The sequence below is a fragment of the Oncorhynchus kisutch genome, unplaced genomic scaffold, assembly GCF_002021735.2.
Source record: "Oncorhynchus kisutch isolate 150728-3 unplaced genomic scaffold, Okis_V2 Okis03b-Okis08b_hom, whole genome shotgun sequence".
Taxonomy (NCBI): Eukaryota; Metazoa; Chordata; class Actinopteri; order Salmoniformes; family Salmonidae; genus Oncorhynchus; species Oncorhynchus kisutch.
In genome coordinates this window covers 1,294,505-1,310,251 of record NW_022261980.1, presented here as the reverse complement: position 1 = coordinate 1,310,251, position 15,747 = coordinate 1,294,505, and the positions used below count along the sequence as shown (strand labels likewise).

General features: G+C 48.4%; 1 protein-coding gene across 1 annotated transcript; it reads left to right on the top strand.

Annotated features, from left to right (window-relative positions):
* The first annotated feature begins 456 nt into the window (after positions 1 to 456).
* LOC116359671 (lysM and putative peptidoglycan-binding domain-containing protein 2-like) lies at positions 457 to 14,859 on the top strand. Its single transcript, XM_031812914.1, has 3 exons — positions 457 to 970; positions 2,398 to 2,747; positions 13,532 to 14,859. Exons 1-3 carry the CDS (start codon positions 719 to 721, stop codon positions 13,581 to 13,583), a joined length of 654 nt encoding a protein of 217 aa, XP_031668774.1. The 5' UTR covers positions 457 to 718; the 3' UTR covers positions 13,584 to 14,859.
* Positions 14,860 to 15,747: the final 888 nt, after the last annotated feature.

Genomic DNA, 15,747 nt, shown 5'->3' with positions numbered 1-15,747 from the left:
TGTTGTAATAGTTAATAGTCAATTCAATTGAATAGGCTTTTTTGGCATGGAAAACACAGCTCACAGGGACATGAAACTTACCATGAAGGATGACCAGGCAATATCAACAGCCCCAGGCTGGTAGGTGGGCCCACAAACCACTGTTGTGTCCTTGAGCAAGGCACTTAACCCCAAAATTGCTCACCATCCATGGGATGCTATTCTAATCAAATCGACAATAAAGTACATATTCACTCTATTTCACAATGGTTTGGTGTGAACATATATTTTTAAAAGTAGACTGACATTATTTTTTATCAGATAGGCCTACTGTAAAACAACATCTGCATTGTTGGGCCCTAGCTAGCAGTATGCCAGAACTGTGCTCTGAATGACACTGGTGACGTCACAAGCGTGGAGCGGAAAAGACACGCTGGAGTGCGTATCCAATTGCATTGCCCCAAATTCACACGGAGCGTTTCACGTTGTTGTTTTTTTACGTCTGCGACGTAAGTAAGTCACGACTGTCTGTCTGTTGCATCAAACAGCGAACGGCTCGGTTTTGCCTGACCTGAAATATGCCACATTCACACAGGATCGACATGTGTCACCAAACTAGAAATGGCAATCTTCCCGCAGCCTGACTGATTAAGCTAGCCAGCCACTTGGCTACCTCCTAGCCCAGGTTAGCTGAGTGCAGTCGGCGCATCACGAACCAACAAGCAGCTACTGAGAGAAGATGGCGGAGTACTCGCCTGTCCTGCCGATGAGGGATGGTGGAGCGAGGTTTGGTATCGGACAGCCCATCTTTCCCCGGTCCCGGTCCGGTTCAGAGTCCGACAGTGAACTGTCTCAGAGTCTGGCCCGAACCAAGATCCGGTCTTACGGGAGTACGGCTAGCGTCGCGGCTTCTCTCGGCGAGAAATACATAGAGCATCGGGTCACAGACAGCGACACTTTGCAGGGCATAGCCCTCAAATACGAAGTAACGGTAAGGTTATTATTACCGGCACACACACACACACACACACACGTCTTGTGTGAATGTCTTGTGTGTTATGGTTGTGGATATTAAAATGTGAAATCTCATTCACCGCGCATTTGTTTTGATCAACTGTCATGCATGCGAGCATTTTTTGGGACCACCTATTTGCTACGCTGTCATATCATGGTGTATAATAAAACCAGGGCCAAGATTAACCTAGCATAGATCTCCTACACGATTAAATTATTATTAGATCCAAACATTTATTACTTACTCTCATGATACCTGAATGCAACGGACGGACTGGGCAGGCTTCGAACCAGAAACTTCAGTATCAGATTTCATCCCATTCAAGGCCTGAGCGTCCCTGCTCCACATTAGCTACATTGTTACTGTTACATTGTTGCATTAACAACATGGTCATCATGACTCATAACAGAATGTTGGCTACACAAAGGTTCATGTGATCTTGTGTGAGCAACTTCAGCCACATGCAGTGTTTGGCATTCCTCTTTCCCATCTCTGAAGCTCACTGTCACTGATGACCACTGTGGACTACTCCAGTCCTGAAGGAGCACAGTGTGCTGGCTTTCCTTTCATCTGGTGTGTCAGTGTTGTGGTGAAACAGACGCTTGCACACACTGTGTCCCTCCAGGACTGGAGTAGCCCCTCCCAGCCCTGGGGGCTTCTAGGAATGTCTGTCTTCCTGAAGATCTGAGTACATTGCTCATCTCTCACCCAATAACAACATGTGTTACTACCTACATTTCTATCAGTATTGATACTGTTGTTACTGTCTTGTGTTATTACAATCTTGTTAGTATTGCTATTTATGTTATGGCTGCTTTGTGACTGCAGTTATTAGTACTGATGTTATTGTTTTGTTAACCTGTTATTAGTACTGATGTTATTGTTTTGTTAACCTGTTATTAGTACTGATGTTATTGTTTTGTTAACCTGTTATTAGTACTGATGTTATTGTTTTGTTAACCTGTTATTAGTACTGATGTTATTGTTTTGTTAACCTGTTATTAGTACTGATGTTATTGTTTTGTTAACCTGTTATTAGTACTGATGTTATTGTTTTGTTAACCTGTTATTAGTACTGATGTTATTGTTTTGTTAACCTGTTATTAGTACTGATGTTATTGTTTTGTTAACCTGTTATTAGTACTGTTATTGTTTTGTTAACCTGTTATTAGTACTGATGTTATTGTTTTGTTAACCTGTTATTAGTACTGATGTTATTGTTTTGTTAACCTGTTATTAGTACTGTTATTGTTTTGTTAACCTGTTATTAGTACTGTTATTGTTTTGTTAACCTGTTATTAGTACTGTTATTGTTTTGTTAACCTGTTATTAGTACTGATGTTATTGTTTTGTTAACCTGTTATTAATGTGTTATTACTGTTATGTCACACATATGATTCCAGATGGAGCAGATCAAGAGGACTAACAAGATGTTCAGTAACGACTGTATCTTCCTGCGTAACACCCTCAACATCCCTGTGGTCTCAGAGAAGACCTCTCCCTTCAACGGCCTGTCTCTAGAGTCCCCCGACGGAGATCCCCAGGACCAGGACTTCAACCCCCTTTGTGTGGGGCAGGACAGGGACACTGAGGAGGACCCCTCGCCACCTCTGGCCCCTGGGGATAAGGACAGTAGTAGTTATAAACGGCCCCAGCCAGAAGAGCTGTCGGCTCAAGACTTCCTGCACAGACTGGACTTGCAGATTAAACAGTCAAAGCAGGCAGCCCGCAGGCTCAAAGAAGAGGAAGTGAGGTAAGAGTTGGACTACGCCAATGTGGTGATGGCCAGTCACATGAGTTTCATCCAAAATGGCACCTCAGTCCATATTTACTACATTACCTTTTGAACACGGCAAATGTATTTATTTGTATTTAAGCTTTATTTAACTAGGCAAGTCAGTTAAGAACAGATTGTTATTTACAGTGACGGCCTAACCCGGCCAAACCCTAACACGGACAACGCTGGGCCAATTGTGCGCCACCCTATGGGACTCCCAATCACGGCCAGGTGTGATACAGCCTGGAATCGAACCAGGGTCTGTAGTGACGCCTCCAGCACTTAGACCGCTGCGACACTCGGGAGCCTATAGTGCGCTACTTTTGACCATAGCCCTATTTTCGGAATAGGGTGCCATTTGAAATAGTGCCCTATATAGGTAATAGTGTGCGATGTCAGATTTGCCCCTGGCACACTCAGGGAACCACATTGAACTGAACAACTGAGTTGACAACCATTCACCTTATCCCTTCTGCATATCACAAGACTTGTTCGGCCACTAAGATAAAACCAATGAATCAGCTTGGGGTAGGTAACACAAATCCTCAAGTCTAACAAAGTGGTAGGAGCTAGCAGTGTTTTTCAGACTAGAAATTCAGACTAGCAGTTGTCCATCAGCCAACTCTTGTCTTCGTTAAAAGTTGCTTCGTCCAGGCACATCACTCAAACCAGCAGTCAAATCAGCAGACTGCCTGTGAGCGAGACGTCGAATCAGAAAGCTGCCTGTGGAAGTGTGACGTCCTGCTTACGCAGATGCAGGTGACGGATGCCTGTCGGATTCTGAGTTCCCACTGGACAGTGCCCCTCTCTCCTGGCCTGCGATTGGCTACTAGTCATAAATGTTGAGTCATGCAGACTTCCTGCCAAACTGTGGGTGGTGAGGGGCTGAGATCGTGTGTGTGTGCGCGTAGGTCGCTGAGACCAGAAGATGTTGTCACTGCAGATGCCTTCACCCTGTGTGTGTATGTACTGATCCGTCAGGAGAGAGAGATGTCCATCCACAGTGTCTTGGTCTGATCCCAGTCCACCTGACTCTCAGTACAGCCTATCTGTTAACCTCTATTACTGCTCAGATTACAGTCCAAACGGATGACTTACACGACTGAGAGACAACAACAAGCAATGACATGTTTTGTTTTTGCAGAGTCGTTCATAGATCCCAGACTGAGAAAGAGAGGAAGGGTGAGATAGAAAGGGAAGACTGAAAGTGGGAGGGAGGGAGAGAAGGCCTCCACCTATTCAACCATTTCAGATTTCAGGAGTGGCAAGGGGAGTAGGGTCCGTCTAGGGGAGTAGGGTCTCTCTAGGGGAGTAGGGTCCGTCTAGGGGAGTAGGGTCCGTCTAGGGGAGTAGGGTCCGTCTAGTGGGTTAGGGTCCGTCTAGTGGGTTAGGGTCCGTCTAGTGGAGTAGGGTCCCTCTAGTGGAGTAGGGTCCCTCTAGTGGAGTAGGGTCCGTCTAGTGGAGTAGGGTCTCTCTAGGGGAGTAGGGTCCGTCTAGTGGAGTAGGTTCTCTCTAGTGGAGTAGGGTCCGTCTAGGGGAGTAGGGTCTCTCTAGTGGAGTAGGGTCCGTCTAGGGGAGTAGGGTCTCTCTAGTGGAGTAGGGTCCGTCTAGTGGAGTAGGGTCTCTCTAGTGGGGTAGGGTCCGTCTAGTGGAGTAGGGTCTCTCTAGCGGGGTAGGGTCCGTCTAGTGGAGTAGGGTCTCTCTAGTGGGGTAGGGTCCGTCTAGTGGAGTAGGGTCTCTCTAGCGGGGTAGGGTCTATTTGGAATTCAGCATAAGTCAGGCCTGAGCTTGTCTCGCTGACTATGGGTGCTGAGACACAGTCATGTCTGTGAAGATCGGCAAGTTGGCTGGCATGTGCACACTAACGCACGCATTCTGTCCACACACACACATACTATTTAAGTTAGAGGAACTGCCAAGTCAGTCCTGAGTCACGCTGGCAGCAGCTGCGGTCTCTCCCTGGCTTGGCCAGGGGCTGTATCCACAAAGTGTCTCAGAGTAGGAGTGCTGATCTAGGATCAGTTTAGCCTTTTAGATCACAGGGAATAAGGCTTACCATGTGCTTCCCAGTTGAAACAGTTGCTGCATATATTGTGACTACATGTTGTATCATTTTGGTTCGTTTTGGTGTTCTGCAGCCTTTTTCCCGTCTGTTTGAGCACACAGCGTTTTTTCTTCTGTAGCTGAAGTCTACGATCCTTCGTCGGTGATTGGTCAGCAGTGCGGATTCTTCAATTAAGTGTTTGTTGTCATTCGACGACAGGCAACTAGTTTTCATGCACATTTTGTTCACTTGAGAAATACTGTATCTTAGATGTAAAATTGCGCGACTGAGACCTCGGCAAAAACGTCAACTAAGAAATCTGTAATTAATTTAATCTTAATTCCGATTTTTGAGGAAGTGTACTTGCTGCTACAGTGCTACAGTGTGTGTACTTGCTGCTACAGTGCTACAGTGTGTGTACTTGCTGCTACAGTGCTACAGTGTGTGTACTTGCTGCTACAGTGCTACAGTGTGTGTACTTGCTGCTACAGTGCTACAGTGTGTGTACTTGCTGCTACAGTGCTACAGTGTGTGTACTTCCTGCTACAGTGCTACAGTGTGTGTACTTGCTGCTACAGTGTGTGTACTTGCTGCTACAGTGCTACAGTGTGTGTACTTGCTGCTACAGTGTCTCAAGAGGGACAAACGGTAATATTGATGCTTTTCTTGTTTTTAAAGCGAAGGTATTTTAAGGGAGTATGCAAGAACAGACATTCACTTGGCCTAGCTGAGTTCTGCTAGGAGCAAACCCAACCTATGTATGTGGACGCCTTTAGATTACCTGTAGAGGGGAACTGACCCTATAGCACCACGCCTACTCTGAGAACGTTGATACCTACTGCCCCGGAGGGTCGATACCTACTGCCCCGGAGGGTCGATACCTACTGCCCCGGAGGGTCGATACCTACTGCCCCGGAGGGTCGATACCTACTGCCCCGGAGGGTCGATACCTACTGCCCCGGAGGGTCGATACCTACTGCCCCGGAGGGTCGATACCTACTGCCCCGGAGGGTCGATACCTACTGCCCCGGAGGGTCGATACCTACGGCCCCGGAGGGTCGATACCTACGGCCCCGGAGGGTCGATACCTACTGCCCCGGAGGGTCGATACCTACTGCCCCGGAGGGTCGATACCTACTGCCCCGGAGGGTCGATACCTACTGCCCCGGAGGGTCGATACCTACTGCCCCGGAGGGTCGATACCTACTGCCCCGGAGGGTCGATACCTACGGCCCCGGAGGGTCGATACCTACGGCCCCGGAGGGTAGATACCTACGGCCCAGGAGGAAATAGATTTAGAGGAAATGCCATGGTTTCCTTGAAGTGAAACTGGTTTAAACAGGCAATCTGGGATTAGAAAACAACAAGCCGTCACCCTGACACTTGTTTTGGTTAACAGTTGAGGGATGCGGCTGGAGAAATGTAACCACTCTCAAAATGTTTAATACAGAGCTATGGAAGAAGGAGAAATCTAGTTTTAATATAGTTTTGAAGCTATGGAGTAAAGCAAGCTTTACATGATCTGAGACTTGGTAGTGGAAACTGGGTTAGATGTTCTGCAGCTGAGTACAGTTATAGTTGGTAACAGGCAGTCTGTGCTGTCACTCTGAGACACACACACCTGCTGGTCTAATTGGATTGTGGGTTGCCGTGGTGCCTGAGGGAGTCTGAATAATGGATGAACAATGCTCTGGGAGCAGTATGGTGCTCAGGACACAGCAGCAGGCTGACCTAATCACTAATATCTAATGGTTACGGTGAAAGAGGCTTCCTCTCCTTGTCACCTCCACCTCTCCTTCATCTCCACCTTTCCTTCCTGTCCATCGCTCCTTCCTGTCCATCTCTCCTTCCTGTCCATCTCTCCTTCCTGTCCATCTCTCTTTTATCTCCACCTCTCCTTCCTGTCTACCTCTTTCCTGTCTAACTCTTTCCTGTCTACCTCTTTCCTGTCCACCTCTCCTTCCTGTCCACCTCTCCTTCCTGTCCACCTCTCCTTCCTGTCTACCTCTCCTTCCTGTCCACCTCTCCTTCCTGTCTACCTCTCCTTCATCTCCACCTCTTTCATCTCTACCTCTCCTTCCTCTCCACCTCTTTCAACTCGACCTCTTTCACCTCAACCTCTCCTTCCTGTCCATGCTCTTTCACCTCCACCTCTTTCACCTCCACCTCTCTTTCAGCTCCACCTCCACCTCTCTTTCACCCTGATCTCTCTTTCACCTCCACCTCTCTTTCACCTCCACCTGTCTTTCCTGTCCATCTGTCTTTCCTGTCCATCTGTCTTTCCTCTCCACCTCTCTTTCCTCTCCACCTCTCTTTCCTCTCCATCACTCTTTCACCTCCATCTCTCTTTCAACTCCACCCTCTCCACCTCTCTTTCCTCTCCACCTCTTTCCTCTCCATCTCTTTCACCTCCACCTCTCTTTCACCTCCACCTCTCTTTCCTCTACACCTCTCTTTCCTCTACACCTCTCTTTCCTCTACACCTCTCTTTCCTCTACACCTCTCTTTCCTCTACAACTCTCTTTCCTCTACACCTCTCTTTCCTAAGGAGTGATGGAGAGAAGATGGAAGGGGCTAAGGAGTGATGGAGAGAAGATGGAAGGGGCTAAGGAGTGATGGAAGGGGCTAAGGAGTGATGGAGAGAAGATGGAAGGGGCTAAGGAGTGATGGAGAGAAGATGGAAGGGGCTAAGGAGTGATGGAGAGAAGATGGAAGGGGCTAAGGAGTGATGGAGAGAAGATGGAAGGGGCTAAGGAGTGATGGAGAGAAGATGGAAGGGGCTAAGGAGTGATGGAGAGAAGATGGAAGGGGCTAAGGAGTGATGGAGAGAAGATGGAAGGGGCTAAGGAGTGATGGAGAGAAGATGGAAGGGGCTAAGGAGTGATGGAAAGAAGATGGAAGGGGCTAAGGAGTGATGGAGAGAAGATGGAAGGGGCTAAGGAGTGATGGAGAGAAGATGGAAGGGGCTAAGGAGTGATGGAGAGAAGATGGAAGGGGCTAAGGAGTGATGGAGAGAAGATGGAAGGCGCTAAGGAGTGATGGAGAGAAGATGGAAGGGGCTAAGGAGTGATGGAGAGAAGATGGAAGGGGCTAAGGTGTGATGGAGAGAAGATGGAAGGGGCTAAGGAGTGATGGAGAGAAGATGGAAGGGGCTAAGGAGTGATGGAGAGAAGATGGAAGGGGCTAAGGTGTGATGGAGAGAAGATGGAAGAGGCTAAGGAGTGATGGAGAGAAGATGGAAGGTGGTAAGGAGTGATGGAGAGAAGATGGAAGGGGCTAAGGAGTGATGGAGAGAATCTGACCATTTTTTTGTTGTTGTAATAATGACAATTTAGCCTCAAGTAAATAATGAAACATGTTCAATTTGGTTTAAATAATGCAAAAACAAAGTGTTGGAGAAGAAAGTAAAAGTGCAATATGTGCCATGTAAAAAAGCTAAGGTTTCAGATCCTTGCTCAGAACATGAGAACATATGAAAGTTGGTGGTTCCTTTTAACATGAGTCTTCAATATTCCCAGGTAAGAAGTTTTAGGTTGTAGTTATTATAGGAATTATAGGACTATTTCCCTCCATACCATTTGTATTTCATTAACCTTTGACTATTGGATGTTCTTATAGGCACTTTAGTATTGCCAGTGTAACAGTATAGCTTCCGTCCCTCTCCTCGCTCCTCCCTGGGCTCGAACCAGCAACACAACGACAACAGCCACCATCGAAGCAGCGTTACCCATGCGGAGCAAGGGGAACAACCACCCCAAGGCTCAGAGCAACTGACGTTTGAAACACTATTAGCGCACGCTAACTAGCTAGCCATTTCACTCCGGTTACACCAGCCTCATCTCGGGAGTTGATAGGCTTGAAGTCATAAACAGCGCAATGCTTGACACACAACGAAGAGCTGCTGGCAAAACGCACGAAAGTGCTGTTTGAATGAATGTTTACGCGCCTGCTTCTGCCTACCACCGCTCAGTCAGATACTTACCGTAATTGCTGGACTATTAAGCGCACCTGAATATAAACCGCACCCACTGAATTATTCAAAAATATGTATTTTGTACATAAATAAGCCGCACATGTCTATAAGCCGCAAGTGCCTACCGGTACATTGAAACAAATTAACTTTACACAGCCTTTAAACGAAACTACCAAGAAAGTCATTGGTCACTATCTTCCTCCTCCTGTGCACTGAAACCACTGAAGTCATCTCCTTCGGTGTCGGAGTTGAATAGCCTCAGAATTGCTTCATCCGATGTTGGATCGCTGCCCTCTTCAACACGCAGCAGTCCAGCCTTTCGAAACCCGTTGATGATAGTGGATGTTTTGACAATGCTCCACGCTGTCAGCAGCTCTATTTCCTTTTCCAACAGCCAGATCGATCGCCTTCAACTTGAAAGCTGCATCATATGCATTTCTCTGTGTCTTTGCCATGATGAGGGTGTTACGGTTTTCTAAGTGTGGTGATGAAGGAGAGTCGGACCAAACTGCAGCGTGTCGATTGCGATCCATATTTATTTAAACAAAACGTAAACACGACTAAACACTACAAAACAATAAAACGTAATGAAAACCGAAAACAGCCTATCTAGTGCAAACTAACAGAGAGTACAAGTAAGACACTAAGGACAATCACCCACGACAAACTCAAAGAATATGGCTGCCTAAATATGGTTCCCAATCAGAGACAACAATAAGCACCTGCCTCTGATTGAGAATCACTCCAGACAGCCATAGACTTTGCTAGAAAACCCCACTAGCTACAATCCCAAATATATACACACCAAAACCCCAAGACAAAACACGCCACAATACAAAAACTCCATGCCACACCCTGGCCTGACCCAATACATGAAGAAAAACACAAAATACATAGACCAGGGCGTGACAGAACCCCCCCCTTAAGGTGCGGACTCCCGAACGCACCTCAAAACAATAGGGAGGGTCCGGGTGGGCGTCTGTCCATGGTGGCGGCTCCGGCGCGGGACGTGGACCCCACTCCTTTAATGTCTTAGTCCCCTCTCCCTTCGTCCCTGGATAGTCCACCCTCGCCGCCGACCATGGCCTAGTAGTCCTCACCCAGAACCCCACTGGACTGAGGAGCAGATCGGGACTGAAGGACAGCTCGGGACTGAGGCAGCTCGGGACTGAGGGGAAGCTCGGGAATGAGAGGAAGCTCAGGAGTGAGAGGAAGCTCAGGAGTGAGAGGAAGCTCAGGAGTGAGAGGAAGCTCAGGCAGGTAGATATATCTACCAGATCCTGGCTGGCTGGCAGATCTGGAAGAGTCTGGTTGACTGGCAGATCTGGAAGAGTCTGGTTGACTGGCAGATCTGGAAGAGTCTGGTTGACTGGCAGATCTGGAAGAGTCTGGTTGACTGGCAGATCTGGAAGAGTCTGGTTGACTGGCAGATCTGGAAGAGTCTGGTTGACTGGAAGAGTCTGGCTGAATGGCAGATCTGGCGGCGCTGGGCAGACTGGCGGCGCTGGGCAGACTGGCGGCGCTGGGCAGACTGGCGGCTCTGGGCAGACTGGCGATGCTGGGCAGACTGGCGGCGCTGGGCAGACTGGCGATGCTGGGCAGACTGGCGATGCTGGGCAGACTGGCGATGCTGGGCAGACTGGCGACGCTGGGCAGACTGGCGACGCTGGGCAGACTGGCGACGCTGGGCAGACTGGCGACGCTGGGCAGACTGGTGGCGCTGGGCAGACTGGCGATGCTGGGCAGACTGGCGGCACTGGCGGCGCTGGGCAGACTGGCTGCACTGGCTGCTCCATATAGGCTGACAGCTCTGGCGGCTCCTTACAGACTAACAGCTCTGGCGGCTCCGTGCTGACTGGCAGCCCCTTGCAGACTGGCAGCTCCTTACAGACTGACAGCTCCTTACAGACTGACAGCTCCTTGCAGACTGACAGCTCCTTGCAGACTGACAGCTCTGTGCAGACTGACAGCTCCTTGCAGACTGACAGCTCCTTGCAGACTGACAGCTCCTTGCAGATTGACAGCTCCTTGCAGACTGACAGCTCCTTGCAGACTGACAGCTCCTTGCAGACTGACAGCTCCTTGCAGACTGACAGCTCCGTGCAGACTGACAGCTCCGTGTAGACTGACAGCTCTGGCTGCTCCATGTAGACTGGCAGCTCCTTGCAGACTGGCAGCTCTGGCGGCTCTATGTAGACTGACAGCTCTGGCTGCTTCATGCAGACTGACAGCTCTGGCTGCTCCATGTAGACTGGCTGCTTCATGCAGACTGGCAGCTCTGGCTGCTCCATGCAGACTGACAGCTCTGGCTGCTTCATGTAGACTGACAGCTCTGGCTGCTCCATGCAGGCTGGCAGCTCTGGCTTTTCCATGCAGGCTGGCAGCTCCAGCTGCTCCCTGCAGGCTGGCAGCTCTGTCTGCGCTAAACAGGCGGGAGACTCCGGCAGCGCTGTAGAGGAGAAAGGCTCTGGCTGCGCTAAACAGGCGGGAGACTCCAGCAGCGCAGGAGAGGAGAAAAGCGCTAGCTGCGCTGAACAGGCGGGAGACTCCGGCAGCGCAGGAGAGGAGAAAAGCGCTGGCTGCGCTGAACAGGCGAGGCGCACTGAAGGCCTGGTGCGTGGTGCTGGTACTGGTGTTACTGGACCGAGGACACGCACAGGAAGCCTGGTGCGGGGAGCTGCTACCGGAGGACTGGAGTGTGGAGGTGGCACAGGATGGGCTAGACCGTGAAGGCGTACTGGAGATCTTGAGAGCAGTGTTGGCACAGGATGTGCAAGGCTAGGGATGTGCACAGGAGGCCTGGTGCGTGAGGCTGGCACCAACTTCACCAGCCGACTAACACGCACCTCAGGACGAGTATGGAGCGCTAACCCAGGTGCCATCAAATCCCCAACACGTTCCGTCGGGCGAATTCCATGCAAAAAGCACCAACACAGCAACTCCCTCATTTCTCTCTCCTCCAATTTCCCCATTAACTCCTTCACAGTCTCTGTTTCGCTCACCTCCAACACCGGCTCTGGTTCTGGTCTCCTCCTTGGCTCCTCACGATAAACAGGGAGAGTTGGCTCAGGTCTGACTCCTGACTCTGCCACACTCTCCCTGAGCCCCCCCCCCAAGAAATTTTTGGGGCTGATTCTCAGGCTTCCATCCGCTACGCCGTGCTGCCTCCTCATATCTGCGCCTCTCAGCTTTCGCCGCCTCCAGTTCTTCCTTGGGGCGGCGATATTCTCCAGGCTGAGCCCAGGGTCCTTTACCGTCCAGTTCCTCCTCCCATGTCCATTTCTCCAGGTGGTGCAGCCTCTCCCACTGCAGCTGCTGCTCCTGCTGCTGCTGCCTCTGTTGCCTCTCCTGTGGCTCCTGCCTGTTAACACGCTGCTTGGTCCGTTGGTGGTGGGTGATTCTGTTACAGTTTTCTAAGTGTGGTGATGAAGGAGAGTCGGACCAAACTGCAGCGTGTCGATTGCGATCCATATTTATTTAAACAAAACGTAAACACGACTAAACACTAAACACTACAAAACAATAAACGTAATGAAAACCGAAAACAGCCTATCTAGTGCAAACTAACAGCGAGTACAAGTAAGACACTAAGGACAATCACCCACGACAAACTCAAAGAATATGGCTGCCTAAATATGGTTCCCAATCAGAGACAACGATAAGCACCTGCCTCTGATTGAGAATCACTCCAGACAGCCATAGACTTTGCTAGAAAACCCCATAGCTACAATCCCAAATATATACACACCAAAACCCCAAGACAAAACACACCACAATACAAAAACTCCATGCCACACCCTGGCCTGACCCAATACATGAAGAAAAAACACAAAATACTTAGACCAGGGCGTGACAGAGGGTGACAAAATGACTACTGTAATCAGAATGATGGGAAGTTTGAGCGCGCTCGATTTATGTCACATTATGTGACGGTGCTCAGTTGTTTGGCGGCATGAATCTTGTGAAAGCGGGAAAAATCCATAAATTAACCGCGTCATTGTATAAACCGCGAGGTTCAAAGCGTGGGAATAAAGCAGCGGCTTATAGTCCGGAAAGTACTGTAGATACTTGTATGCTTGTTTGCTCAGTCAGATTATATGCAACGCAGGACACGCTAGACAATATCTAATAATATCATCAACCATGTGCAGTTAACTAGTGATTATGATTGATTGTTTTTTATAAGATAAGTTTAATGCTAGCTAGCAACTTACCTTGGCTTACTGCATTCTCGTAACAGGCAGTCTCCTTGTGGAGTGCAACGAGAGAGAGGCAGGTCGTTATTGTGTTGGACTAGTTAACTGTAGGGTTGCAAGATTGGATCCCCCGAGCCGACAAGGTGAAAATCTGTTGTTCTGCCCTGAACAAGGCAATTATGGATATATATATATATTTTTTTAGAGGCAAGTCAGTTAAGAACAAATTCTTATTTTCAATAACAGTGGGTTAACTGCCTGTTCAGAGGCAGAACGACAGATTTGTACTAGCTCGGGGATTCGAACTTAGTTATTAATTAAGGTTATTAGTCCAACGCTCTAACTACTAGGCTACCCTGCGTGCGTGCGTGTGTGTGTGTGTGTGGATGAGTGTATATCTGTGAGTGTGGATGAGTGTATATCAGTGTGAGTGTGGATGAGTGTATATCTGTGGGCGTGAGTGGATGAGGTGCGGAAAGTCTGCATGTGGTCAGTCCCGTTTAAGTGTGTTGGTGTGTGCTAACGTGTGTGTTCTGTTTGTTCACAGGGACAGTGAAGAGGAATACACACTTCCTGTTTCATCATACCAGGAGATCTAATGGACACGTTTACCTGAAGCCCTGATTAACACCCATCCACCCATCAATCCTTCCTACCTTTATCTTCCTGTATCTCTCTTTTACCAAACCATCACACTGTCATGTCTAAGTGTTTCAACTGAGGATTCATCCTTTGCCTTTTTAATATTAGTGTCATTATCATACGTTTTATTATTAGTATTCTTCTGGTTTTGTACTGTTCAACTGCTGTCAATCATCTGAACAGCAGGTAGTCTGTTACTATGACACTCATCCACTCACTACAAGTCTACATGCTGCTGCTGTACAGAATAACTCTCTGGTCTGTGTATAACACACACGCACACACACACACACACACACACACACATACACACAGGTGTGTGTTTGGGGGATTAGTTCGATACTGGCTTTTACCCTAACTCTGATGATCCAATCCCTCCTAGAATAGCATCAGTCCACCAGATGGATGGAGAAGCCTCCAGTATTACCTCCTCTTCCTCCTCCTCCTCTCTTTTCCTCCTCTCCTCCTCTTTTCCTCCTCTCCTCCTCCTCCTCCTCCTCCTCTCCTTCTCTTCTCTTCCTCCTCTTCCACTCCTCTCTACTTCCTCCTCTCCTCCTCTTTTCCTCCTCCTCCTCCCTCTCCTCCTCCTCCTCTCCTTCTCTTCTCTTCCTCCTCTTCCACTCCTCTCTACTTCCTCCTCTTTTCCTCCTCCTCCTCCTCTGTTCCTCCTCTACTAGGCTGCTTCCATAATGGCAGCCTATTTATACCCCACATTGAGTGCATCCCAAATGGCTCCCTATTCCCTATGTAGTGCACTACTTTTGACCAGCTGTGGATGGGAGGGGTGCTGAAGCTGTGGATGGGAGGGGTGGTGAAGCTGTGGATGGGAGGGGTGGTGAAGCTGTGGATGGGAGGGGTGGTGAAGCTGTGGATGGGATGGGTGGTGGAGCTGTGGATGGGAGGGGTGCTGAAGCTGTGGATGGGAGGGGTGGTGAAGCTGTGGATGAGAGGGGTGCTGAAGCTGTGGATGAGAGGGGTGCTGAAGCTGTGGATGGGAGGGGTGGTGAAGCTGTGGATGGGAGGGGTGCTGAAGCTGTGGATGGGAGGGGTGGTGGTGTTTTGTTTACCTGTTTTGAAGCATTCATTGGTGACATAAAAGGAAAGCTCTGTTTGAAGTGTGAATGTGCTGTTGTTTTTAAGTGTGTGAAATACTGTACAAATGAAACCATGGCTGAGATTTAATGTGCTTTTTTTTCTTGATTTGAGGATGAATAAATGCAACTTTAAAACAGACTTCTCTTGGTTGCCTACTTGTTTTTGTTGATGATAAATGTTGTTGTACATCTTACTGAGTTCCGCTCCTCTAGTCTCGTGTGGCATCCTTCCAAATCTCATCTTGTTGACTGGACGATAAGGTGAGAAGCCTGGGCCTCTGAGGCTACCCAACCCTCTGATAGTTGAATGTTTCAAGAAAGAAGAGTTGAACAGCTTCATGTGTTTCCATAGGATCAGAGAGGATAGATGTAAGTATACGGGGAATCATCTGGAATGTGACTCAATATTCAAAGTTATGAGCATCAGCTCTCTCTCTCCATCAATAACCATATTGGCTGAAAACCCTGCCTCTTAATGTCAGGTAGCAACATGAGGAACTACATTGTCTCACACAAAGTTTGCATCCCAAATAGCACCCTATTCCATATTAAGGCCCATAAGGCTCTGGTCAGAAGTCATGCACTTTATAGGGAATAGGGTGCCATTTGGGATGAAGCCTTTGATATTCTCTTTATCGGAGTCAACTACACATTAAGAAAGGCAATGTTTTAATTGCTTTTACATTTTTGGAAAAAACATCACAAATATTTACATTTAAAAATACTTAATTTTGTGTCTCTAGAGTGGTAGTATACATGTTAAATATACTGAGACATATTGAAGCTGGGGACAGATCTAGGATCAGCTTGTCCTCCCACAATCCTAACCTTTACCATTAGTGGGGAAAATATACAACTGATCCACGATCAGCATCTAGAGGCAACTTCCCACTACTACCCATTTTGCAGAAATCAGATAGAGGAAAATGACACAAACAGGGCCCCCTGGAGGGCCCCAAAGGACTTACCCCAGAACGAAGAGGAGAGGATGGACATACAGGGCTAAAATGATACTGGACAACACAGC